This window comes from Octopus sinensis, linkage group LG4 (genome assembly GCF_006345805.1).
Source record: "Octopus sinensis linkage group LG4, ASM634580v1, whole genome shotgun sequence".
NCBI lineage: Eukaryota > Metazoa > Mollusca > Cephalopoda > Octopoda > Octopodidae > Octopus > Octopus sinensis.
Genome location: NC_043000.1, coordinates 2,729,221 through 2,756,631, shown reverse-complemented (window position 1 = coordinate 2,756,631; position 27,411 = coordinate 2,729,221). Strand labels below are relative to the sequence as shown.

Below are 27,411 nucleotides of genomic sequence, written 5' to 3'. Positions count from 1 at the left end.
ACAGCACCCATGACTTTCAGAAACATTTTTTCACACTCAGAATTATTGAAGCATGGAATAAGCTACTTGCATCAGTTGTTAGCTGTCAAGAAACTACATCTTTCAAAAATTTCGTGCTTCTCAAAATTCTCCGACACTACTTCTGAAGTGTCTGTAATCCCTTTCTGCTTCATGGCTTTTTTACTGTTCACTATTCTACCTTTTTGTGTCTTATTCTCTTTTTTTTTACTTGTTTCAGTCATTTGACTGCGGCCATGCTGGAGCACCGCCTTTAGTCAAGCAAATCGACCCCGGGACTTATTCTTTGTAAGCCCAGTACTTATTCTATCGGTCTCTTTTGCCGAACCGCTAAGTGGCGGGGACGTAGACACACCAGCATCGGTTGTCAAGCAATGCTAGGGGAACAAACACAGACACACAAACATATTCACACACACTTATATATATATACATATATACGACAGGCTTCTTTCAGTTTCCGTCTACCAAATCCACTCACAAGGCATTGGTTGGCCCGGGGCTATAGCAGAAGACACTTGCCCAAGATGCCACGCAGTGGGACTGAACCCGGAACCATGTGGTTGGTTAGCAAGCTACTTACCAAACAGCCACTCCTGCGCCTATGTGTATTATTCATGCACTTTTAGTTATATCACTGCTTTCTTTACTTTGTTTATTGCAACTTTCTGTCCTCTCTTTTATCCTTTCCCAATAAATTGTAGTACACCTGATTATAAAATAAGAGCATTATTATTATTATTATTATTATTATTATTATTATTGTCATTTACTTTTAATCTGCATGTTTGATGCAATCACTTGCCGGGGCACACCCAGCGCCCTAGGGCAAGTGAAGGTTAAGAGTTGTTGAAATATAGCTGAAAGCTTGGGGAGGGGAAGTAGAGAAATATCTCCATGTAATACAACACAAACATTTACATTGATAGGGTTTTTCTAAGGATGTGGGCAGTACTTGTTAGCACAATCTTTTGGATTTCCTTGAGACATGGTTCTCCAGGGATATTGTCTAGGTGTTTCTGACATCCCTTTTTTATCATACCTAGGGCACCTACAATAACAGGAACAGTTTTTGTTTTAAGATTCCACAGCTTTTGTATTTCGATTTCCAGGTCCTTATATTTACTAAGTTTGTCGAATTCCTTTACAGATATATTGTTATCAGTGGGGACGCTTACCTCTATTAGTCTGCAGGTATTTTCTTCCCTGTCTTTAATAACTATGTCTGGTCGATTAGCCTTGATCGTTCTGTCAGTGTTGACTGGAAAATCCCAGAGGATGGTGACATTTTTACCTTCAACAACTGGCTGAGGATGATGTTCATACCAGTTAGCAGGAGTGCCGAATTTGTAGTGTAGTATTATTAGTATTATTATTATTATTATTATTATATTATTATTATTATTATTATTATTATTATTATTATTATTAAGGTGGTGAGTTGGCAGAATTGGTAGCATGCTGGGCAAAATACTTAGCAACATTTTGTCCATCTTCATATTCTGAGTTCAAATTCCACTGAGGTCAGTGTTGCCTTTCATCCTTTCAGGGTTGATAAAATAAGTACCAGTTGAAGGCTGGGGTGGATGTAATCGACTTAACCCCTACCCTGAACTTACTAGCCTTGTGCCAAATTTTGAAATCATTATTATTATTATTATTACCCCGCTACCCCAAGATTTCAGGTCTTGTACCTAAAGGGGAAAGGATTATTATTATTGTTACTTATATTTCGTTGTTATCCTGCTTTTGTACATGGACTTTTTCAAACGGACAAAACCCTTTGTAACTTTCGTCCTGTGTTTTGTCCCTTTATGTTTTAATTGATTTTTGTCAGCCCTTGTGGCCAATAAACGAACAAATTATTATTATTATTATTATCGAAGGCAGCGAGACAGCAGAATCATTAACACGCTAGGCAAAATGCTCAGCAGCATTTTGTCTGTCTTCACATTCACAAAATTGTCAGCATTGTGTCTATAGTAGAAAGGATTATCATCATTATTAATATGCCAAGCTCGCAAAATCATTACAACACCAGGCAAAATGCTTAACAGCATTTCATCTGTCTTCACATTCTGAGTTCAAATTCCACCAAGGTCGATTTTGCCATTCATCCTTTCAGAGGCCAATAAATTAAGTACCAGTGGAGTACTGAGGTCAATGTAATTGACATAACCCCATCCTCAAAATTTCAGGCCTTGTGCCTATAGTAGAAACCCCACTCCACCCCACTCCCTGCCGCCGCCACTATTATTATTATTATTATTGATGTGGCGAGTGGGCAGAATCATAACTGCACTGGAAAAAATGCTTAGTGGCAATTTCATCCATCTTTACATTCTGAGTTCAAATTCTGCTGAGGTCAACTTTGGCTTTCATCCATTCAGGGTCAATAAAATAAGCACCAGTTGAACACTGGGGTTGATGTAAATGACTTATCCCCTCCTTCGAAATTGCTGGCTTTGTGCCAAAATTTGAAATCATCATCGTCGTCGCCGCCACCACCACCACCACCACCACCATCATCATCATCATCATCATCTTTATTATATTAAAATACAAGTGGACTTACCTAACAACCAACCTAGAGATGCTTCAATTGGAGTTGTAGTTTCATCCATGTCATTGCCATAGAGACAAAGTCCAGCCTCTAGGCGGAGAGTATCACGAGCACCCAAGCCAGCAAGTCTGACTTCATCAATGTTTGAATTGAGTAAGTTTTCCAGCAGTTCTATAACTTTTTCGCAGGTCACAGAGATCTAAAAAGAAATATAGAAGTTGTAAAGCAATCTTTTACTGGGTTCAAACCATTAAATCATTCTCGTAATTACAGAACGCAACAATATATGCATGGTTTCCTGTTTCGTTCAAATATTTGTATTTCTGGTTTTTTAATCTATATATGTAAATGTATATGTGTGCATGCACTAGGTTTCTGTGTTACTTGAATCAGTATTACATTGATTAGAATCTACAGAAGATAGCCTTCTTCTGGAATGAAGGAGAGAGAGGAGAGTACAAGAGAATCATCATCATCATCATTTAACGTCCGTTTTCCATGCTAGCATGGGTTGGACGGTTTTGACTGAGGGCTGGCAACCAGATGGCTGCACCAGGCTCCAGTCTTGATCTGGCAGAGTATCTACAGCTGGATGCCCTTCCTAACGCCAACCACTCCGAGAGTGTAGTGGGTGATTTTTACGTGCCACCAAGATATATATATTCTCTTTTACTTTCTTTTACTTGTTTCAGTCATTTGATTGCGGCCAAGCTGGAGCACCACCTTTAGTTGAGCAAATCGACCCCAGGACTTATTCTTTGTAAGCCTAGTACTTATTCTATCGGTCTTTCTTGCTGAACTGCTAAGTTATGGTGACGTAAACACACCAGCATTGGTTGTCAAGTGATGTTGGGGGACAAACACAGACACACAGACATACACACACATATATATACATATACATGTATACAACGGGCTTCTTTCAGTTTCCATCTGCCAAATCCACTCACAAGGCTTTAGTCGTCCCTAGGCTATAGTAGAAGACACTTACCCAAGGTGCCACACAGTGAGACTGAACCCGGAACCATGTAGTTTGGAAGCAAGCTAGTTACCACACAGCCACTCCTGCACCTATATATACACACACACACACACACACACACACACACACACACACACAAACATACACATATATTCAGGCATGGCTGTGTGGTAAGATATTTGCTTCTCAACCACATTATTCAGAGTTCAGTCCTGCCGTGTAGCACCTTGAGCAAATGTGTTCTACTATACCCTCAGGCTGACCAAAGCCTTGTGAATGGATGTAGTAGATGGAAACTGAAAGAAGCCCATCATATATATGTGTGTGTGTGTGTTTGTCCCCACCACCACCACCACCATCGCTTGACAGACAGTGCTGGTGTGTTTATGTCCCCGTAACCTAGTGGTTCAGCAAAAAGGGACTGGTTGAATAAGTACCAAACTTAAAATAAAATAAGTACCAGGGTCAATACATTTGACTAAAAATTGTTCAAGGCAGTGCTCCAGCATGGCCGCAGTCCAATGACAGAAACAAGTTGAAGGTAAAAGTATTGAGAGAGAGAGAGAGAGAGAGAGAAAGAGAGAGAGAGCTTGTAGTTGATGCACTAGTTGCTTACTGGGTTTGCTCTACTCTAACTAAAACCTGCAAAAGCTACCTAGTCTGGAAAATGGTAAATAACCATTATTCACATGATATTTGAAATCTTCAAGAGAGACCAACTGACATGCATATAATGCCTTTGGGTAAAGAATTAAGTAACATTGAGTCACCTGAAGGCAAGGCTTAAGATTTCCTCAGACGATAAAAGGTAAAGACCCCCTTCGGTCATGAATGACCATGGGATTGCACCTAGAAAGTTACCCTCCTAGACACAAGTCCGGGCAAGGTTGTTTATGGAAGACCAGCAGTCGCCCATGCATAGCAGCCTCCCCTCTCCACGCCACCAGTGTTATCCAAGGGAAAGACAAAGGTCGATACAGCTTGGCACCAGTGACGTCGCAACTCATTTCTACAGCTGAGTGAACTGGAGCAACGTGAAATAAAGTGCTTTGCTCAAGAACACAACACGCAGCCCGGTCCGGGATTCGAGCTCACAACCTCACGATCGTAAGCTCGACGCTCTAACCACTGAGCCATGCGCCTTCAGACGATAATGAAGATTATATCTTTATTGCTATCTGCGGAAATCTTTGACAGTTGATATTATCTTGGTTTCCTTTGATTTGTACAATGATGAAAACCAAGGTTTGGTACATTATCATCTCAATCTTCAACAACCACACCAACACTTCATTTACATTTATTGTCATAAGAAAGCTGGATTTGATCTCAGTATTATAGCTCACCACCCTACATATCAGATTTTGTTTACAAATGCTAAAAAGATTCAGTGCCTAGCTCTTTTCACTGCACTGTATCCTTGTCAGGATATGAACCCACACCAGTCAAGTTGAAAAGTTAACAACATTATCAACTCATCCACTGTAACTTCCTACTTTACAGACCACTGCATTTCTACCAACTGGAGTATAATATAACTCTTTCAACCATAGACACAAGACCTGAAATTTTGTGGGGAATGGTCTAGTCAATTATTTCAAACCTAATTTTTGACTTGCCTTCTTTACATTGTCTCATCCATCTCTCAAAACCCTGGATTCAACACTTTACTCATTCCTCCTGCTTTAAGATTGCAACTTTCTAGAACTCTCTCTCTCTCTCTCTCCCTCTTCCTCTCTCTCACTCACTCACTCACTTCACATATCCTCTGTTTGCAGGCTTCAACCAGCAAAAGTTCAAGCTGAACATCTTCTATATTGACCTCACCAGTCTGAAAAGGCCTACCATGCTATAGATATAGGCAACATGTGTGGAGTTACACATATAGATAACAAATGAGGTAGATGAGCCATTGGGAGAACATCTACATGGTCACTGAAGCTGCTAGAAATAGCAACTAAATCATCCACAACTCACACTTTATCATCATAAAACTGGATAGTTTGTCAAAATGATAGAATAGTTATGGTAGCAAGGCTTCTAACCATGGATCAGTTCACTCAGGCAAACCTGGAGCAACACAGCAACAAGAGGGAAGCAATGTAGGATGAGGTGTAGAAGATAACATACAAGAGTAACGTGTCAAAGTAGCATATAGGGCTGATATGTTGGGGGTAATATGTAGAATACAACGCAGCAATTTGGATATCTGGGTATCACATTGTAAAGGCAGGGGGAAGGGCTTTTTGTGACACCACCCCATCTTGATACACTGGGGTGAGTCATGGGTGCTGTGCTGTTTTTATTTTCATTTTATAAGCATATATTACAGCAATTCTCACTTGGAGTTCCATGGCACCCCAGGCTTCTGCTACAGCTTGCTAAGGGTTCCATGAAAATTAGTGATCAATAAGCTAATAATATGCAAAGACGTTTTTGATTAATTTTTGTGCTTAATTATTTATTCATAGTTTTATTCTGTATGAGGCTTACAGTAACAAAAATATTCAGTGGCAAAAAACAATAAAAAAGTGACAGGATAAAAATAAAAATTACCTCAACACCATCTTCACCTGTGTAGCCACACCTGGTGACTCGGCAGTTAGGGATGCCAAATACCGAGGTCAAGATACTTCGCATGAATGGCAGATCTGCAAGCTCAAAAGTCAAACCTGGCTGTAACACCTTTGCAGCTGAAGGACCTATAGATGGAAGAGAAATATATAAAACAAACAGGTCAGAAGCATCTACAAATATTGAAAATGGCATGACACACACTCAGAAGAAAAAAGTAGAAATTTGATTCATTATTATATGTTTGGAGAGGAAGGCTCTGAAACAGAATGTATTCTCTCCTGATGATCCTATAAACTTGCTAGCACCCAGTATGTGGAGCTTTCAACCGGTACCACTTGTATCTGCAAGTTGTTGTGGCTGTGTGGTAAGTAGCTTGCTTACCAACCACATGGTTCCGGGTTCAGTCCCACTGCGTGGCACCTTGCGCAAGTGCCTTCTACTATAGCCTCGGGCCGACCAAAGCCTTGTGAGTGGATTTGGTAGACGGAAACTGAAAGAAGCCCATCGTATATATATGTATATGTATATATATATATGTGTGTGTGTTTGTGTGTCTGTGTTTGTCTCCCCTCCAACAACATCACTTGACAACAGATGCTGGTGTGCTTACATCCCCCTAACTTAACAGTTCGGCAAAAGAGATCGATAGAATAAGTACTAGGATTACAAAGAGTAAGTCCTGGGGTCGATTTGTTCGACTAAAGGCGGTGCTCCAGCATGGCCACAGTCAAATGACTGAAACAAGTAAAAGAGTATGTTACAATAAATATTATTGGTGATATGCCATCCTTGAGAAGACCCATCAAGCCAAGTGAAATCGCAGTCATAGCTGATGCTGGTGTCACATAACTGGCCACCATGCCAATGGCATGTAAAAAGCACCCTTCAAACATTGGGCCTCACAGAGGCAATGATAAGTGACGAGACGTTTGGTGATATGCCATGCTTGAGAAGACGCATCAAGCTAAGTGAAACTGTAGTCATGGCCAATGCTGGTGTCACATAACTAGCACCCATTACACTCTTGGAGTGGTTAGCATTAGGAAGGGCAACCAGCCATAGAAACCATGCCAAATCATATTGGAACCTGGAGTAGCCCTACAACTTACCAGTTTCAGTCGAACTGTCTAACCCATGCTAGCATGGAAAGCAGACACTAAATGATGATGGTGATGGTGATGGTGGTGATACCCCAGTGTTCGGGTAGAATCAGTAGGCACGTTAAAGCACCCACTACAATTTTGGAGTGGTTGGCATTAGGAAGGGCATCCACCTGTAGAAACTCTGCCAAATCAAGATTGGAGCCTGGTGCAGCCATCTGGTTCACCAGCCCTCAGTCAAAATCGTCCAACCCATGCTAGCATGGAAAGTGAATGTTAAACAATGATGATGATGATGAAAGATTTACAAACTGCATAAAAAATATTAGATTTACCCAGTGAGTTCCTTTATACTTTTGTATAGGAACAGATGAAATCAGTTTGAAAAATTGTCGCTTGTATCAATAACAAAGAGCTTCTCTGCGCCAAAAAGCATATATTAACATAAGATGCAAAGGGGTTAGTACAAGAGGCTCATATACCAAGGTGGACTTAGCTTACCTTGTACAGCAATCAATGAGTCAGTTAGTCGTTCAAGGGTGACATCAAGACCTTTGCTATGGAACTCAGCACATTTTTTCTGAAATTGAATAAAATTTTGTGTAATTTGATCGTAATGGTGGTAGTGGTGACGTTAATGTTGTTGTTGCTGGTTGAGCGAGTGAAGCGAAGCGCGGTCTTCGTCCCAGAGCTCGCAAGATCGCGCCTTTGTAGTGGGAGAAGTCCGAAACGTGGTCCTTTGCTATTCGTAAGACCCGCAGAAGAGAAAGCAGGTGAACCCCCGACACCGAGACCATCGACAGATGGATGAATGCACATCCAGGCTCAGCGGTTGTGTAGGAAGTCGGGGACAAGAAACAGGAAGAAAGAGTGAGAGAAAGTTGGGGCGAAAGAGTACAACAGGGGTCGCCACCACCCCCTGCCAGAGCCTCATGGAGCTTTAGGTGTTTTTGCTCAATAAACACACACAACGCCCGGTCTGGGAATCGAAACTGCGAGTCCACTGCCCTAACTATTGGGCCATTGCGCCTCCTTGTTGTTGCTGGTATTACTATGGTTGATGTGGCATGAGCCCCAAGTCACCCCTAATAGAGCTATCCTAAGATCAAAAGCATTCTAGCCATCACTGTCTATTCTTTTCAGATATCTTGTAATTAATACTATGTTATCCAATGAAGTCTTTAAAACTAAAGGGTAATGATTTTGGGGAAATCTAACTGGTTTTTTTCTAGCAAATCAAATGACCATGTAGAGCAGTGATTCTCAACCATCTTGTACGTATGGACCCTTTTGATTCCTATTTCACTCAGATGGACCCTTGCAGCCATTCAATGTTTAAAAAAATTCCATTAGCCAATTCCATAGGCGCAGGAGTGGCTGTGTGGTAAGTAGCTTGCTTATGAACTACATGGTTCCAGGTTCAGTCCCACTGCGTGGCATCTTGGGCAAGTGTCTTCTACTATAGCCTCAGGCCGACCAAAGCTTTGTGAGTGGATTTGGTAGACGGAAACTGAAAGAAGCCTGTCGTATATATGTATATATATATATATATATATATGTATGTGTGTGTGTTTGTGTGTCTGTGTTTGTCCCCCTAGCATTGCTTGACAACCGATGCTGGTGTGTTTACGTCCCCGTCACTTAGCGGTTCGGCAAAAAGAGACCGATAGAATAAGTACTGGGCTTACAAAGAATAAGTCCCGGGGTCGATTTGCTCAACTAAAGGCGGTGCTCCAGCATGGCCGCAGTCAAATGACTGAAACAAGTAAAAGTAAAGTAAAGTTTTAATTAAATATTATTAGGAATTGTATTTTTAAAAATTGTTTAACTATTTTGTGTATTATACAGGGTGTGTATTATACAGGGTGTGTATTATACAGGGTGTCCACAAAGTCTGGGTACATGGAGTAAATAAAATCATAACATAAACAATTAAATATAAGAAATAATAATTTCTTAAAGTATGTGTTAATCCCCATGCACCCAGACTTTGTGGACACCCTGTAGAACTATAGCTAATTCATTGCACATAAATTTTATTGACAAAATCTTATATGGACCCTAGTCGAAAACAAAGTAATATAGAACCTTCCCCATTGGTATGGATGTTGCTATTGTAGTCGCTACTAGGGTTACTGTTGTTTTTGTTGCTGCTGTTGTCTATCCCCAAATCAGCCCTGATCAAGCAAACCTATAATCAAAGTCATTTCAATTATGACGAACCTGTCATTTGTATATCTAGGGCATCACTGTTCAATATGTACTACTTTCAAGATGGTAGGAGTGTGATTTGTGGGAGATTTCATTGCTATTTTTAACAGATCAGGCAACTATCGAGAGTTTGCCTTGTTGGCTCACTATACTGTAGTTATTGTTGGTGAAGGTGATCATGTTGGTGGTGGTGAACTGGTGATGTTGTGGTGATGGTATAGCAATGGTTATCATAATACTTTTATATCTGCTGGCCTACCTCCTCTATGTTAACAAAGCATCACTTTAACCCTTTCGTTACTAAACCTGCTCAGGTTCTGAGTACAAATCTCTTGTTTTCATAAGTTTTGAATTAAAATCTCCCACCAAAACTTAGTCACAATTTATGTTCCTAACACTAGCTTAATGATAACTGAGTTATTTTACTAAATTCTTTGTTATATTTAAAAGTAATTGAAAGAAACACAGAGTATCTCAAAATAAATACAGTAATGAAAGGGTTAAACAAACAAGGGTGTCCTGTATATGGTTGCTCAATCTGCTAGAAATAATAACCAAATCTCCTTCAATTCACACTCTACAGTCTCAAGTGAAGAAAGAACATGTTAATCACATCCTTCACAACTTTAAAAAGGTGGTCATAGCTGGAATGCCTTTAATTATTTCACTGGCACTCCAATGGTTACTACAATCAGTGTTCAAGCCAATCCATTCAATGGAACAACCTGCTTGTGAAGATTAAGTACAAGTGGCTGAGAATTCCAGTGACATGCATATTCTTAATGTAGTTCTCAAGAAGATTCAGTGTGACACAGAATGTGACAAGGCTGGCTCCTTGAATTACGGGTACAATTCATTTTTGCCAGCTGAGTGGACTGAGGCAATGTAACATAAAGTGTCTTGCTCAAGAACATAATGCATCACCAGCAATTGAATTCAAGACCTCTCAATCATGAGCCGGAGATCCTAACCATTCATCATCATCGTTTAACGTCTGCTTTCCATGCTAGCATGGGTTGGACGATTTGACTGAAGTCTGGCGAACCACATGGCTGTGCCAGGCTCCAATCTTGATCTGGCAGAGTTTCTACAGCTGGATGCCCTTCCTAATGCCAACCACTCCGAGAGTGTAGTGGGTGCTTTTACGTGCCACCGGCACGAGGGCCAGTCTGGTGGTACTGGCAATGGTCACGCTCGAAATGGTGTTTTTACGCACCACCTGCACAGGAGTCTGTCCAGCGGCACTGGCAACGACCTCGCTCGAATGTTTTGTTCACGTGCCAGTAAGGCGACCGCCGGATCGTTACCATTAACACATAATCCTTTAATCATAGATCTACTTAATTAGGGTTGGCCTAGGGTTAAACAACAACAAAATCTTACCTCCATGTTAGCGAAATCTTTATGATCACATGCAGCATTTGACACAACATAAAGATATCCTTCGCTGGTGTTTGTGACAATCAAATCATCGTTAATACCTCCTTTCTCATTAGTAAACACCGTTAAGCAACCAACTCCAGGTTTCAAGATCTTCACATTAGCAAGAGTGAGGCTTTCCATGAACGCCACACGATCTTTACCATGGATTTTGGTCTGCATCATATGGGAGACATCAAATATACCAGCATGGTTTCGTACATGATGGTGAGAGTCCCGAATACCATCTTTGTATTGAACAGGCATTGACCAACCACCAAATGGTACCATTCTGCCACCCTTCTCGACATGGTAGTCATAAAGGTAAGTCTTTCGCAGATTCTGGAAAAGATAAAATAACAAGAAACAAAATCGTTGAAATGAGATTGAAAATATATTTTCCTTTGCAGGCATGGCTGTGTGATAAGAAGTTTGCTTTCCCGCCACATGGTTCCTGGTTCAGTCCCACTACATGGTACCTTGGGTAGATGTCTTTCTACTACAACCATGGGCAGACCAAAGCCTTGTAGGTTGGATTTGATAGACAGAAACTGAAAGAAGCTTGTTACACTTGTATGTGTGTGTGTGTGTGTGTGTGTATGCATATGAGTTATTGTGTATGTCTGTGTACATGTGTGTTTGTATGTGTATGTGTGTGCACACATATCTATGTGAGTGTATGTGTGTGTGTATGCATGTATGTGTGTGTGAACCCTTGTGTTTGTTTCTCACCACTGCTTCACAACCAGTGTTGGTTTGTTCATGTCTCCATATCTTAGCAGTTTGGCAAAAAGAGACTGATAGAATAAGTGTCAGCTTAAAATAAAAGGTACTGGGATTGATCTGTTTGATTAAAGCCTTTAAGGTGGTGCCCCAGCATGACCGCAGTCCAATGACTGAAACAAGTAAAAGATAAAAGATAAGCATTATATAAAATATCACATGTTCAAGTGTGAAAGTGTATGTGTGTATATATATATATATATATATATATATATATATATATATATATACAGATAAAGGGTGAAATATAATTAGTTTAATAAAATCAACAAATTTCACCTCGTAGTATTTCAGTATGGAAAAGGACCATATTCGGTAAAAGTTTATATAATTATAACAATAAGGGTCTTTGCAACAAGTTGCTAGACCACATACCGAAAGTTTGGAGGGAAATACGAATTCACTTGTCTATATAAATGTGGATATGCTGATTAGCTTTTGTATGTCCCGATGTCGCTTGGTCGGAAATATAGGAGGTAAGATTTCCTAGCATTTCTAGATTTATCTACCGGAATATTATGTTGATAAAGGAAATGAATCTTATGATTCTAATCCAGAAACGTATGCATCCATAATTGACCGTAGACTGTTTGATTTCGTTATTTTTCTTCTTTTTTTGCCATATAATGAGTTACAAATACTGGTGTCTGTGGAGACATATTTTTGTAGTAAAAGGAAATAGCGGTCCTCTATTTGATAGACAGAAAGTGTCTTCTACTATAGCCTCAGGCCGACCAAAGCCTTGTGAGTAGATTTGGTAGACGGAAACTGAAAAGAAGCCCATCGTATATATGTATACATATATATGTATGTGTGTGTGTATATGTATGTCTATGTTTGTCCCCCCAACATCGCTTGACAACCGATGCTGGTGTCTTTACGTCCCGGTAACTTAGCGGTTCGGCAAAAGAGACCGATAGAATAAGTACTAGGCTTACAAAGAATAAGTCCTGGGGTCGATATGCTCGACTAAAGGCGGTGCTCCAGCATAGCCACAATCAAATGAGTGAAACAAGTAAAAGAGTACGTACTATGAATTAGTGAAGGTAGAGTTTCTCTGCTAAAACATTAAATCTATAAAATATACTTATCTATTCTACAACTAGATTTAACTTATACAGAATACTCTTTAGATATTTGGGTTCCTTGAGCTTTGATGTATGAATTTTCCTAATTTGACCATTTTGATAAACAATTTTTTGACCCTAAACAAAATGTAGGAAAAAACACCTGAATATTTCAACTAAGAATATAACTCCGAAGAGAAGACTCTTCCTTAAAATTCTTATTCAGAAAACTGGTTCTTTTATCAATAAGATAATGTGGTGAACTTTCCATTTCAACAGACAGCAATATGTCAAGAAAATCAATGAGAAGTTTACATTTAAAACACACAAATACCCATCCATGTAACCCATATTTGGCACTGTTTGAGAAGGACTTATTTATCCCAATCTGAAGTATGAAAATCATTAAGAAAAATAACCATTTTCAAAGGGACTTAAAAACCCAGATTAAAAAGATCAGGGATTTGAACGATGTCTATGTTCACTGTGACAAGAGTGGTAATTTATATGAGGTAGAGAAGAGTTCATATCACTACTTTTTATTCAATGCAATTTCTAAGAATTACCATAAAACAAATCAGAATGTAATGAGTGATACTAACATTTTTAGATTTATGATTTCTTTTAATTGTTTAGTATTTAAACCAACCATATGCAGCTCAAATAGTCTACCTGTTTTATGTTAAAACCAACAAAATTTGGCATCTCACATTTGGCCTATAATGTTATTCTAAAAATAAACAATCACATCATCAAAATCTTGAAGCTACAAGATAATACATAATTAATTCAAAACAATGTGAATAAATTAGCATTATATTTGACAGAGGAATCTGAATGCGAAATGGTTTAAACTGCATATCCAGGATTGAACAGAACAGCTTCCTACAGTAATTCCCCATCAGACATTGAAGGTCCATTTAATCAGGTTTCAATAACAGCTTTGGTTATATTAACAATAGTCTTTGAATGTTTTTGAATCAAAGAATGTTCTGAAATATTGGTTTCAATTTTGGGCACAAGTCCAGCAATTTCAATGGAGGGGTAAGTTGATTGTATCAATCCCAGTGCTTAAATGGTATTTATTTTATGAACCCCCACTCCTTTCCACCAAGTATGAAATGCAAAGTTGACCTTGATGGAATTTGAACTCAGAATTTAAAGACAGATGAAATGCTACTAAGCATTTTGCCCAGTATGCTAACAGTTCTGCCCACTCACTGCCTTAAAGTTCTGAAAAATTGGTATCCAATTTTGGCAGAAGGCCAGCAATTTTGGATGAGGGGTAAGTCAAATACATCAACCCCATATTTATTTTACTGACTCTGAAAGGATAAAAGGCAAATTTGAACTCAGAACATAAAGATGGACAAAATGCTGCCAAGCATTTTGACTGGCATGCCACTGATTCTGCCACCTCATTGCCTCCATATTCTGAAATATAAGGTTGTATGTAGAAAGATTGTGTATTTAAGGTTAAGAAACATGGATACTGAGGTGATGCACACATTGGGGTAACACTGAGTTGAGTCAGGCTATAGAGCCAAAAGACGTCTCCTTAGTCTAAGAGTTTGGATCGTCAGTCACACCAAATATCACCAGTCAACCACATATTGCCAGGTTACAGTCCTCTATAATATCATCATCATCATCATCATCATCATCATCATCATCATCATCATCATCATCATCATCACCATCATCGTTTTAACGTCCACTTTCCATGCAAGCATCAGTTGGACGATTTGACTAAGGGCTGGCGAACCAGATGGCTGCACCAGGCTCCAATCTTGATCTGGCAAAGTTTCTACAGCTGGATGCCCTTCCTAATGCCAACCACTCCGAGAGTGTAGTGGGTGCTTTTACGTGCCACTGGCATGAGGGCCAGTCTGGCGGTACTGGCAAAGGCCACGCTCAAAAGGTGCTTTTTATGTGCCACCTGCACAGGAGCCAGTCCAGCGGCACTGGCAACGACCTTGCTCGAATGTATATAATTTCTCACCTCAAAAATATAGAATAGACTATTTTAGCATTGTTGGAAATATACTTTTGAAGTAGAATTTATTTGTTGTATGGTGTATAGACTCAACAATTAGGTAATTAGTTAACAAAATAAACTCATTCTATAATATCATGAGATAACTTTTCCCAACATCATCCAGATCTCTCTCTCTCTCTCTCTCTCTCTCTCTCTCTCTCTTCCACAATCACCATTCACTTTGAGCAATCAACACTTGCTTATGCAGCTGTCGTTTTGCCATCTGCATTTAGCTCATACCATCCGAGTTCTCCTCTCTTGCAATGCTAATTCCCTTTATACTTAGTGTGTTTCTCAGTTCATTTATATTTCATTGTTCACACACACCAGCTTGGCAGATCAGTGAAGCATGCCTACCTCATTTCTTTCTAGCCTTTGTAGGTTCTTTGCATTTAAGGCTCACATCTCACTGTTGTGCAAACAGTGCATTTCACACACAAGATTCATACAATCTGCCCTTGGATGTGAGGAATAAATCCCTTGTTGTCAGCTGAAGTAATAGTTTCTCTGGTTTGTTCATACTGTAGCTATCACACTCATGGAACATCTACCCTCACAGCTAATTTGGTTACCTTGATAGCAAAAGCTATCGACTATTTTTAGGGAGCCATCCAGGCATTTGAGAGACTGTATATCCCATGCACTCTCAATACTTACTACCCTAATGCACTTGCTGCATATGAAACCTTTGATAGTTTGCTTTTGATCCCATAACACCTTTTGTGTATCCATTGTTTATACTGGGGACATCATCATCATCGTTTAACGTCCGTTTTCCATGCTAGCATGAGTTGGACGATTCAACTGGGGTCTGGGAAGCCAGGAAGCTGCACCAGGCTCCAGTCTGATCTGGCAGTATTTCTACAGCTGGATGCCCTTCCTAATGCCAACCACTCCGTGAGTGTAGTGGGTGCTTTTTACATGCCACCAGCACAGGTGCCAGGCGAGGCTGGCAATGGCCACTATCAGTTGGTGCTTTTTATGTGCCACCGGCATGGACGTGCCACCTTATGAAATTTCCCCCAACTCCTTAATACACATCTTAAGAGAAAGAAATATTTCGAAACAAAACAAAAACAAATATAACAATATTTTATTTTATTTAGAACCACAGATAAAAAGTTTATAAGCTACTGGCATAAGTACTTTCTGAGATACCAGAACACTTAACCTTTTTTTTATACTAATATTCCTTCTGCTAACTGGCAGAAACATTAGTAAGCCGGGCAAAATGCTTAGCAGTATTTTATCTGTCTTTACGTTCTGAGTTCAAATTCCACCAAGGTCAACTTTGCCTTTCATCCCTTCGGGGTTGATAAATGAAGTACCAGTTGCATACTGGGGTTGATCTAATCAACTGGCCCCCTCCCAAAAAGTTTTGGACCTTGTGCCTTGAGTAGAAAAGAATATACCTGCAACTACTTCCGCTTGTAAAGTTCATGTTCCAAACACCGGCCAATTGATGTAAAATATGTTTTTCTAAAAGCAACTAATTTATTAATTATTTTCAAAATTAATTGAAACACCAAGGCAGCATTGCTATTGTTTAGCCTGAAGTTAACCCTAATTAAGCAGATCTGTGAATAAATATTTTTCAACCATAACCAGCCCGTATTCTTAAAGCTATTTAGGGCAACGTCATTTAATGTTTCTCCTTTTCGAGATAATAGGATGTGATTTCAAAGAGATTCACCTATTTTTAATCAAGACAAGTGACCATATAAAGGCTACCTCATTTCATTATGGTTGGATAAAATAAATAAAATAGGTACCATAATAAAATAAGGTACTCTCACATTGAAACATAAATGTGCCTGCAGCACCTAACATTTTGGTGATTAGATATATATTCTGAAGGGAATGATTGCTGTTGTTGTTTAACCCTAGGTAGTTTACCTCTAACCAAGCAGTCCAATAAGTAAAGGCATTCAGCTCATCATTGTTTCAGAATATATATATGTATATATATTACAGCGCATGGCCTAGTTGTTAGGGTGTTGCACTCACAATCTAGCAATCGTGATTTCAATTCCTAGACTGGGTGGTGCAAAATACTTCATCTCACATTACTCTGCAACCTCTTTGACACATGATGTGCACACAGTGCACCTGTTCAGACTACATTGATTTCATTCATGAGTTTCTCACCAAAAACATGGTATTGCTTCCATTCCACTTTATTCACCAGATTTAGCACCTGTGAACTTCCATTTCTTCTCCAAGATGAAAACGCAGCTCAAAGGTTGCCTTTATTAACACAGTTGTCAAGATCTAGAGCAAATCGCGGAAGGTCCTCAACTCATGGAATACAACTTCCAGGCCGGATTCCGAAAGTGGTAGGAACTCCGAAACCAGTGTATTGCGGTGCAGGGTGACTATTTTGAGGGAGATGATGTTACAAAACTCAGATAAATAAGTTCTTTTTTATTAAACATAACTAGGCACAGGAGTGGCTGTGTGGTAAGTAGCTTGCTAACCAACCACATATGGTTCCGGGTTCAGTCCCACTGCGTGGCATCTTGGGCAAGTGTCTTCTGCTATAGCCCCGGACCGACCAATGCCTTGTGAGTGAATTTGGTAGACGGAAACTGAAAGAAACCTGTCATATAATATGTGTGTGTATATATATATATATATATATATGTATGTGTGTGTTTGTGTGTCTGTGTTTGTTCCCCTAGCATTGCTTGACAACCGATGCTGGTGTGTTTATGTCCCCCGTCACTTAGCGGTTCGGCAAAAGAGACCGATAGAATAAGTACTGGGCTTACAAAGAATAAGTTCCGGAGTCGATTTGCTCGACTAAAGGTGGTGCTCCAGCATGGCTGCAGTCAAATGACTGAAAGAAGTAAAAAGAGAGAGAGAGAGAGACCAGGGACTTTTCGATACCACCTTGTATTATAAGGACCCCAGTTGAGAACCACTGGTACAGAGTCCACTTCACTAACTCCTCTCTGAGGTGAATGATGGTAATGCTAGTTGACAAACCTTCCTCTTGGTGTCAAATACTATAATGAAGACCTAGATAGGCAACTGTCTACTTCTCAAGGAGAATTTTAAATTGTTTTATGCTAAAACTGATAAGATAAAGAAAAGTTAATGGAGTTAGATGTTATCTGTCCTTTTATATTTTCACTCCACACTTATCATTCTTTAACCTATTTTAGCAACATTTAATACTTTTCAATCCACAATACACCAAATTAGACGTTAAAAGTGTTACAGTACACCAGCTTTTTAAAAGTCTTTCCTAACCATGTGGTTTCAGTTTCAATCCCACTGCATGGCACCTTGGGCGAGTGTCTTCTACTATAGCTCTGGGCCTACCAAAGCCTTGAGAGTGGATTTGCTGAATGGAACTTGAAAGAAGCCTCTCGTGTGTGTGTGTGTGTGTGTGTGTGTGTGTACGTGCGTCGTGCATGTGTGTGTGTGTTCTTGTCTTGACATCTTTTGATGGTTGTAATCAAGGGTCATTTGTTTCTAATTACCTGTAAACGACATAAGGAAATATCAGTTTGCTTAGAAACAGGTGAAGGTTGGTGGCAGAAAGAGCATATACAATGGGTGTCTTTCTGTTTCTGTCTACCAAATCCACTTACAAGGCTTGGGCCAGACACTCGTCCAAGGTACCATGCAGCTGGACTAAGCCCCAAACCACATGGTTGGAAGGTGAACTTCTTAACCACACAGCCAAATGGACCTCCATCAGTTTCAACTCTGAATATTCCAATTGTTCAATCAACTGAACAACATACTCATTGAATTGCTCTGTAAGTGGTTGAGTATTCCATAGGTACATATACTCTGAATGTAATCTTCAAGCAGAATCACTGTCTTATGATATGGAACAAGGCTAACCTTTTATATTAGGATTATAATCCATCTGATGGGCTTCCACAGTTTCCATCTACCTAAGTTCCTTCACAAGAATTGGATTGACCTCAAGCTATGACAAATGACACTTGCCAAAGATGCCATGCAGGGAATTGAACCCATAGCCTTGTAATTGTGAAGTGAACTTCTTGTCCTAAGAAAATTTGTTGAAGATGAATGCTTTGTGAGAGCCAGGCAGGCCATGTACAATGGCCCAGTGGTTAAGGCAGCAGACTCGTGGTCGTAAGAATGCGGTTTCGATTCCCAGACTGGGCATTGTGAGTGTTCATTGAGCAAAAACACCTAAGCTCCATGAGACTCCGGCTGGTGGGGGTGAACCCCACTGTACTCTTTCACCACAACTTTCTCTCACTCTTCCTACTTCTGCCACAAAGCAGAGGAACCCACTATGGTGTGGCAAACTTTCAGACCCTAGTCTAGATTGTGAATCCTCTGTACCCAGGATGGTTCAGCTCTCCACCCGTTAAAAGCCACCGTTTACGGAATGAGGATAACAATGTAGCTTTCGCACCCGTGCAACTGCCAGTCTATTGCGTGTGGTGGGTGGATCTTCAAGTTACCGCACGCATTCTTAGTTGCTTAGAGTAGGCTCGAATTAGAGATTATTGTTTGTGGCTGATGGTGTGAGTCCTGATTAAGAAGAAGAAGACAACAACATCAGCTACAATGATAATAGTAATGGTTTCAAATTTTGGCACAGAACCAGCAGTTTTTGAAGGAAGAGGCAAGTTGATTACATTGACCCCAGAACTTAATTGGTACTTATTTTATCGACACTGAGAATATGAAAGGTAAAATTGACCTAGGCGGAATTTGAACTCAGAACACAAAGGCAGATGAAATACCACAAAGCATTTCTGTCAGCTTGCCACCTTAACAACAACAATAATAATAATGGCTTCAAATTTTGGCACAAGGCCAGTGATTTTCAGGGAGTAGGTAAGTTGATTACATCGACCCCAGTGTTCAACTGGTACTTATTTTATCGACCCCGAAAGGATGAAAAGCAATGCTGATCATGACAAAATTTGAGCACAGAACATAAAGGCAGACGAAATACCTATTTCTTTACTACCCACAAGGGGCTAAACACAGAGAGGACAAACGGATTAAGTCGATTATATCGACCCCAGTGCATAACTGGTACTTATTTAATCGACCCCGAAAGGATGAAAGACAAAGTTGACCTCGGTGGAATTTGAACTCAGAACGTAGCAGCAGATGAAATACCACTAAGCATTTTCTCCAGCATGCTAACAGTTCTGTCAGCTTGCTACCTTAAATGACAATAATAATAGTAACAAGAATATCAACTACAGTATGAACAACCACTGCCATATATCAGAGATGAACGATGTAAGTGGTCACTTTATTTGACAGGTTTATAATATCAGCTCTTAGATAGTCAGGCAAAGTGGGTGTCAGCTATCCCACATTCTTCCACCTGCACACATCTATACCAATCAGAAGCAGATACCCACTTACATCATGCATATAACGACAGATTCAAACATTCACATATATACATATATATATATTTTCAGTGTCCCTTTCTGTAGAAGAGCGTAGGCTTGAAACGTAAAAGACTTTTTCTATTCCTGAGCGTTATACTAATACAACTGTTTGTTTTGTACACCACCTGTCTTCGTCTTTTGTTGTTTTTTTCATAAATTCCCCCTATATATATATATATATATATATATAATAATAATAATAAATATTAGGGAATAAATCCAAATTTACAAGGAAAAATCAGATTTAAGATTGAATCCAATTTTATAATAAAATATTATATTATAATAAATTAGAGACAAAACCACTATTATGCAAATCAAACAAAGAAAGACTTAAGCCAATACATAAAAAATTTATATAATTAAAATTTAACAAATGAATAACCACTACGATCGTTTCGTGATTATAATATATATATATATATAGGTGGACACAATCATACACACATGTTCATCAAAGCACCTGTGCATGCACACTCATGCACAAATTCCCTCCATACTCTCAGACTGTATGGCAATAATAATAATACACAATATAACTTTAACAATTTTTTATGCAATTCCTACAAATATTTAATTATAACAGTTATAATAGGATTTTTTAAACATCAAATAGCTATGAGAGTCTATGTGGAGGTGCATGGCTTAGTGGTTAGGGTGTTGGATTCATGATCATACGATTGTGGTATCAATTCCTGGACCGGGAAACATGTAGTGTTCTTGAGCAAAACACTTTATTTCACATTGCTTCAGTCCATTCAGTTGGCAAAAATGAGTAATTCTATGACAGACTGGTGTCCTGTCCAGGTGTGGGGGATATATATGCCATGAAACCCAGAAGATAACTTTACCTTTTTATGAGGGTCTATCTAAGTAAAATAGGAATCAAAGGGGGGGGGGGTCCATAAGCAAAAACAGTTGAGAACCACTGATATAGACTGCGAATAAGGAAGGAAGAAAAGGGTAATTTCCAAAAGGATAGGTAACTTCTTAAGAGTGTGAGGAGAGTGACAGGTGGTTAGGGATTGAATTAGAGATGGATGTAGTGAGTGATGAAAAAAACGGAATTTCAACCATGTTTCGTGGTCTGCTACCACAACAGCTCCTTTATAGGATCCAGTTAGCTCAAGACATCATCAGGAGGAACCACGTCCAGTTTTGGCCACTACTCCTCTACCGTTTTGACGTGGCAGCCCCAATTTCTTTCGGAGGTGTCTTCAGCTCTGATGTTGAGTGCATGTCTTCTTTCTTCTGTCCCTTGGCCTCTTCGATGTAGCGCCAACGAGTGTCAGCGGGCGACTGACTGTCTTGTCAAATTTCCCTTTAAATACCTGCTGCTAGGCTCCAACAGGCAGCCCCAGCAAGTTGTCATGTGACACTGTCTAAACTTTAACTGACCAATGGAAGGCGCGTAGTCTAAGCCCACACCTTCTCTAAATGAGGTAAAGGAGTGTTTGATGGTAAATATCAGCATGTTAGGGAGCAGGTGAGGGAGATAGAAGTGGCTCAAGGAGAAGGTGACAAGCAACAATACAGGAGGTGTTTCTTCAAGGCATGGCGGATACTGGTGTCACACAACTGACACCCGCCACCAGTGGCACATAAAAGCACCCATTACACTCTCAGAATGGTTGATGTTAGGAAAGGCATCCAGCCATAGAAACCATGCCAAATCAGACTGGAATCTGTACAGCCCTGGTCAAACCATCCAACCCATGCCAGCATGGACAACAGCTGTTTAATGATGATGATGATGATGATATTTGGTGTAGGTGGATGTCTATTTTGTATATTTCTGAATTTGACCTCTACATATGAAGGCGGTTTCCTGTTGTTGTTGTTGCACCTAAGGTCAACTTCCTTAGATTCAATATCTAATAGCATGGACTACAAAGAATACTTAATGTAGTCGGCTGAAATATTTTAGGCTATCAAAATTATAAGATTGCTAAATATTATTGATGAACATTAGGATTATCAAAGTCAGGTAAAAAAAAAAAAAAAAGTAGGGGAGGCAACCCCTGGAAATTTTAATTAATTAAAATTAACAGTGATTATTGAGTTAACATCGGTTTCGCTATCATGATATAGGTATTTTTTTATGAGAACCTGAATATTTTTTCTTTTTTGTTTTACTTTTACCAAATGCAATAACCCCTCGTCATATTGCGGTTTATTATTTAAGCTTTCGTTGATTCCTCTGTGGTGTTGCTTTGCAGTTATAATAAAATAAATATATACAAATTATAAAAATAATTTTAAAATATACAGTACAGTATTTTTGGAATGTAACATAGGCGCAGGAGTGGCTGTGTGGTAAGTAGCTTGCTAACCAACCACATGGTTCCGGGTTCAGTCCCACTGCGTGGCATCTTGGGCAAGTGTCTTCTGCTATAGCCCCGGGCCGACCAATGCCTTGTGAGTGGATTTGGTAGACGGAAACTGAAAGAAGCCTGTCGTATATATGTATATATATATATGTGTGTATATGTTTGTGTGTCTGTGTTTGTCCCCCTAGCATTGCTTGTGTGTTTATGTCCCCGTTACTTAGCGGTTCGGCAAAAGAGACCGATAGAATAAGTACTGGGCTTACAAAGAATAAGTCCCGGGGTCGATTTGCTCGACTAAAGGCGGTGCTCCAGCATGGCCGCAGTCAACTGACTGAAACAAGTAAAAGAGTAAAAGAGTATCTGCGATAGTCGAGGGATTACCGTAACCCATTTGTTCGCTTTCACTTTTTGACTGTTTTATGAGACTCCATCATAATCTAAAATAATGATGCTGTTGAGAGGGATTTCAAATTTTGTATCATATTCCGAATCGTAGCCGAAGCCAGTGCCGCCTTGACTGGCTTCCATAAAATGCACCAATCCGACCATGGCCGATGCCAGCCTCGCCTGGCACGAGTGCAGGTGGCACGTAAAAAGCACCCACTACACTCACGGAGTGGTTGGCGTTAGGAAGGGCATCCAGCTGTAGAAACTTTGCCAGATAAGACTGGAGCCTGGTGCAGCCTTCTGGCTTCCCAGATCCCCAGTCGAACTGTCCAACCCATGCTAGCATGGAGAACGGACGTTAAACGATGATGATGATGATTTCGGTGAAGTAAAGAATATGCATACCCGATGGTTAGAGTTTAGGGTTATAGTTAGGGTTGGGGTTTAAGGTTAGGGTTTTTGTTACGCCAAAAACAGGTGTTGTACGTATTCTTTATCTTCGCTTCATTTTTCTTATTTTCTCATGAATTCTTGTTTTGTTTTTTTTTTGTTTTTTTGCTTAGTTAGTGCATTTTTTGTTTGTTTTTGTTTTGTTTTTTCGATATATTAGAAGTTTTGGGAATTTGTTGAACTCAAAGATGGACGAATATCACTTTTACAATTGATCTCTTTGCCTTTCATCCTTTCGGGGTCGATAAATTAAGTACCAGTTGCGTACTGGGGTCGATGTAATCGACTTAATCCCTTTGTCTGTCCTTGTTTGTCCCCTCTCTGTGTTTAGTCCCTTGTGGGTAGTAAAGAAATATATTTATTATTATTATTATTATTATTATTATTATTATTATTTTCGATTTATCAGAATTCTTTTACTTTTATTCATTTTTTTTTTATTTTGCTTATGAACAACAATGAGCATCTTAATTGCAGCCCCTGCCACAACCACCAAAAAAAAACAGTCCTTGTGACAAAAAGTGAAAGCAAATAAACAAGGCCGTTTGTGAAGTGTAACAAAAAAAATGATGGCACTGATAGTAGATATACATCATGAAACTACAACAAAATTGCTTTACTGTGAACCTGATGTTGTTCAGTCGAGGATCGCTTGTTAAATATTGAATGCAGTGGGTAGCGAGCTTCACCTTCAGCAGTCGGTGACAACTCCAGACATGTTTCAACATTATGAAGCCTCATCAGTAAATGTATTGCAGATATAACTTGAATAGAAAATTATAATTTTTGTGGACAAAATAGCGACGTTAGAAGTTAGAGAGAATGACTAGGAGAAATTCCCAAGGACTCTTGTAACGTGCTAACTTAATATTAAAGTCTGCAAGGGTTATTTACGTAGTATACTATGAAATGAAATGCCAGCCCTCATGAAAAAAGAAAAGATATTTTTTGGATCTTTTCGGTTTGAATGGCAGTTTTTTCTAGCGGTGTCATATGAAATTGTCACCCATAATTATGACCCTAGTATCGATCTATTGCATTTCAATCTGTTTTAGGGTTAGGGTTAGGGTGGGGGGACGGGTATCTTTTTTTCTTCACAAATGTAAATAAACCCAATCTGTTTCTTAAACGAGGGACATATTCATACGGCACAGAATGTTTTCACCTCAATACACGTCATTGATTGGTTGAAATTGCAGAAATTGAAGAAAAAACAACAAAAAAAACTTACAAACTATAGAATTTTCTCAATAAAGCCAAGAGAAAAAGATGTTTTTTAAACACATTCTACCAGTATACGAAGTTTAAAAGTGTTTAGTTACGTGGAAATTATTTTTAAAAAACTGCCGGTCAAACCGAAAAGATCCTATTTTTTCCTTTATTTTACAGCATTCTTATATTTCATACAACGGAAGATACGATTATGAAGGCAAAAAAACTTTTTCCAAATATTTTAATTTTTACATTTCGCCCCTTATTTCCGTACCATTTCCCCTTTCCCATAAGATATAGGAATTTGAATGTTAGTTCTAAAATTATACCCAACTGATGAAAACAATCAAAATCTAAATAATTAATTCTAGTCAAAAATAGAAGGGAGACAACCTCTGAAATTCTGATAATTAGATTTAGAAAGTAGTAGGTCTATTGTCTTTTTTCAGCTCAAGTTAACTAGTAGAGACATAGCTCGAATAGTGAAGATAGTATATAGTGTGGTATACTACGGATATACTAGTTACGACCATTTCATCTGTTCTTCTTTTTAAGATGATAATGTATTAGCTTAAGGAAGATTGGCTACTATTTCTAACATGTCGAGCAACACCGTAGACACGCCATTGTAACATAAGTGTAACGTGGTGTGTTGTTGAATCCCAAATTGACCCCGATGAAAGAAAGGATTTCATCCGTGCCTTTCTAGATAGGGTTTTTTTTTGGGGGGGGGGGGGGCAATGTATCCTGAACTATACATCATCTGTCGTGTTCCTTCTTGTTTTTAAGTCGATAAACCGCGATTTGAGTGAAATTTGGCTGCTATTTCTAACAGGTTACATGATCGTACAAGAGTCCTTTTCCTTTTGTACTCCGAGCACGTGGTTTTGTTTCAGTAATGTTATCCTATAATGGGTGGAGGTCAGGGGATACACATTGTATAGGAGAAGAGAGAGAGAGAACAAACGAACGACGCAGAAAAATATGGAACGAAAAGAGAAGAAAGATGAAATAAACATCTGTGTGTGTGTATTTTCTGCTTATAAGTGAATGCGTTGGTAATGTGCAAACAGATAATGAACACCAAACACGAGTAAAGACGTATTTATAAATATTTAGGCGAAAGAATACGCACACCCGGTGTTCAGAGTTAGGGTTTTTGTTAGGCCGAAAACGGGTGGCGTACGGATTCTTTACCTCCGCCAATATTTATGTACTCGATGTTGTGTGTACGCGCATCTGCATGTACCTTTGTCTGTACCTGCCTATGTTTTGATATGAGCTGTAATTGTGTGTGTATATATATATACATATATATATATATACATACATATATATACATATACATACATATATATATATACATACATATATATACATACATATATATACATACATACATATACATACATATATATACATACATGCATATACATACATACATATACATATACATATACATACATACATATACATACATGCATATACATACATACATATACATACATACATATACATACATACATATACATACATATATATATATATATATATATATATATATATATATATATGTATGTATGTATATATGTGTATGTATGTATATATATATATAATATATATATATATATATATATATATATATATATATATATATATACGCATATATTCATGAATGGAAGTAAAATATGAGCGTGTATATATACCAAGACACACAATAATTTTTTTTTGGTTAATCGTAATAAAACAAGTTAAAACTTTTTCGCTTTACCTCAGTGCTGGAATACAATCTTTTGCTACAGTTGAGCAGCAACAGTTGTGATCGGGTACCCAGCCGGGTGCCTAATGATATCCCACTAAAAACGATGTGCGACAAAGTCATGTTCGTGTTATTGGAAGTTGTGAACGATACGGGCGAATAACAACTCTCAAGACTTTTTCTGCAGATGCGCGAAATTAATCTTATCTGAACCCTGACATTGACCCAGCCTGTTTGTTGTTACTGATTCAAAGAATGATTTCGTCTGCTCCCTCTCATTTCTTCTCTCTCTCTCTCTCATATTTTCTCTTTCTCTTCTCCCTCCCCTTCCTTCCAGCTCATATATCTTGCAGTATACACACATACATACATGTGCGTGTATATACTTATATATATATCTCCAAAGATAATTTTACAGTTAACCCGTTTAAAATATATTTAACACTTTTATGTGTATTGCGTCCTTCCACTTATAATGTTTGTTATTAATCTCTTCAACTCATGTCCCCAGGCCAATGGGTTTTAGGGTCTGAAGAAACGTTGTAAAGCTAAGGGCTTTATGTACGTGAAACCCAGGGTAAGCCCTTAGATCGGCCATATCTATCTATCTATCTATCTATCTATCTATCTATCTATCTATCTATCTATCTGTCTGTCTGTCTGTCTGTCTGTCTGTCTGTCTGTCTATCTATCTATCTATCTATCTGTCTGTATGTCTGTGTCTTTCTATCTATCTATCTATCTATCTATCTATCTATCTATCTATCTATCTGTCTATCTATCTGTCTATCTATCTGTCTATCTATCTATTTATCTATCTATGTGTCTATCTATTTATCTCTCTATCCATCTATCTACCCATTTACCTACCTACCTACCTATCTATTTATCTATCCGGTCCAACTTTTGTTATCTCCCAAGGAGGCCTTCAACCTAAAGAAAGATCGTGAAACTGAAGACCCTAGGAGTCATGTAGTAACATCAATAATTTTTTATTTGCATAAATAAAATTTATACGAACATTTGACTCAGTTTTCTGGAGCCTTAATATCACTGATCGTTAGTGATTAATCCAATCTAAAACTTCATCCGATCATGTCAAGTCAA

General features: G+C 38.8%; 1 protein-coding gene across 1 annotated transcript in view; it reads right to left on the bottom strand.

The window, feature by feature from the left end:
- LOC115210777 (aminomethyltransferase, mitochondrial) overlaps positions 1-26,599 on the bottom strand; it is a 40,324-nt gene extending 13,725 nt beyond the window's left edge. Inside the window, exons 1-5 of the mRNA XM_029779499.2 lie at positions 26,317-26,599; positions 10,835-11,212; positions 7,742-7,820; positions 6,120-6,265; positions 2,594-2,780 (exon numbers count right to left, since the gene is read on the bottom strand). Of these exons, the coding sequence (XP_029635359.1) occupies positions 2,594-2,780; positions 6,120-6,265; positions 7,742-7,820; positions 10,835-11,212; positions 26,317-26,427 (901 nt within the window). The 5' untranslated portion in view covers positions 26,428-26,599. The remainder of the gene's footprint in view (positions 1-2,593; positions 2,781-6,119; positions 6,266-7,741; positions 7,821-10,834; positions 11,213-26,316) is intronic.
- Positions 26,600-27,411: the final 812 nt, after the last annotated feature.